At 35.0% G+C, this 1,886-nt stretch overlaps 1 protein-coding gene across 1 annotated transcript; it reads right to left on the bottom strand.

Annotated features, from left to right (window-relative positions):
- Positions 1 to 594: 594 nt before the first annotated feature.
- Positions 595 to 1,155, bottom strand: LOC133825073 (uncharacterized). Its single transcript, XM_062258068.1, has one exon. It carries the CDS (start codon positions 1,153 to 1,155, stop codon positions 595 to 597), a length of 561 nt encoding a protein of 186 aa, XP_062114052.1.
- Between the last annotated feature and the right edge of the window lie 731 nt (positions 1,156 to 1,886).

Below are 1,886 nucleotides of genomic sequence, written 5' to 3'. Positions count from 1 at the left end.
GCTTGAATGATAAGCCTAGTAAAATATTCCATAACAAGAACAAAAAGCAAAGGAGAAATCGAGTCCCCTTGTCTAAGACCCTTCCTCCCAAGAAAGTTACCTTGGACTCTACCATTCATCAATATTGAGTAAGATGAGTCCTTTAAACTGACCCGGGAAACAGAAGGCTGAAAGAATATCCTCCAAAAATTACCAATCAATTATATCATAAGCTTTGCTTAGATCAACTTTCATCACTCATCTAGGGGAGATATGTTTCCTCTTGTAGTCTTTAATAATATCTTGAAAAATGAGGATATTATGAGCCAACAGTCTATCTCTAACAAAAGCTCCTTGATTTTGGTTGATTAACAAAGGAAGGATCATATTCAATCTACCACATAGCATTTTTGAAATACATTTATACAATGTATTACAACAAGCTATGGGCCTATAATCCAAAGCCTTAGTAGGATTCTCTACCTTTGGTATCAATGAAATAGTTGCATTATTGAGGCCTTTGGGCAGCGATCCCTGATGAAAGAAACCCAAAATAACATCTGAAATATCATCTCCTATCTCTTTCCACATTACTTTGAAAAAACCCAAACCATATCAATCTGGACTCGGGCTCTTAATTGAACTAATACTGAACATAGCATTTTTAACATCCTTCTTAGTGAAAGGCTTTGTTAATTCCAGTTGTTGATCTAAGGATAAGATGCTACAATGAATAAAACAGTCCTTTTGAATAGGACCCGAAGCCCTACTTTGACTACTCATGATACTCCAAAAATGATTTAAGAAGTGAGCCACTATATCCTCAAACTTCTCATTAATCTGTCCAGCATCATTAACAAATGAAGTTATTCGATTTGACTCCTTTCTCTGCTTCAAACAAGCATGAAAATAAGCTGTATTATCATCTCCAAACCTAAGCCAATTGACTTTGCTCCTCTGCCTAAGATAACTATCATAGTATCTGGCTTGCTGAACCAAGTTTTCAAAAGAATTTTGTTCCTCATTTTGAAACTCAGCTGAATGAGGGTCCTGCTGAAGCTGGTATTGAGCATTATTGTAAGCCTCTTTGGCAATCTTAAACTTGTGCTCAACATCACCAATCTCCCATTTATGAAACTGTCGAAGGACATGTGCTAGTCTCCTCAGCTTCCTCATAATTTCTTCTAACCCATGAGCAGATATAGACTTGTTCCAACTCTACATAACTACATCTTTGAATCCTTCATGCTCTGTCCACATATTGAAGAACCGGAAAGGTTTAAAGCCAGAGTTCACATCTGACATTGCCTTAACAATACAAATACAATGATCAGATATTATATCCCATTTTATCAAAGCTATCAAATCAGGTTTGATTAATATTGCTGGTCCTAGAAATATATTTATTATAACCTAAGGTTTAGATAAAACTATTAAGAATGTGACACTTGTTATGATCATGTTTATTAAGGATTTAAGAATTTTTTATGAATAGTTTAAATAAAAGAAAGATCTAGAAGCTCTAGAACCTTCCAGCAGCTGTTACAATCACGTTTTGACTTAGTCAAAGCTGTTTAATCAATTCAAATTATGTTGAAAAAGTGCACATACGTGTTTGATATATCAATGTATGTCGATATATCGTAGCTATAGGGGTCGATATATCACCTACGGAAGATATGGAAAACACGTCGACTTTGCATGAACGAATGAACGGGGCTCGGGAATATGGGGGAGGCGATATATTGGCTCCAACTCACATTTTTTGAAAGTTTGGGATTTTAAATTTAAAAATAGCCTTAACCACTTAGACCTGCCTTTGAACGATTTTGATCGAGTTCTAGGCGCCTGTTGAACGAAAATTCAAATATTTTTCATTTTAAATTCATTTATTTAGTCAAATAAAA

The sequence above is a fragment of the Humulus lupulus genome, chromosome 3 (assembly GCF_963169125.1).
Source record: "Humulus lupulus chromosome 3, drHumLupu1.1, whole genome shotgun sequence".
Taxonomy (NCBI): Eukaryota; Viridiplantae; Streptophyta; class Magnoliopsida; order Rosales; family Cannabaceae; genus Humulus; species Humulus lupulus.
This window is presented reverse-complemented; position numbering and strand designations above follow the sequence as displayed.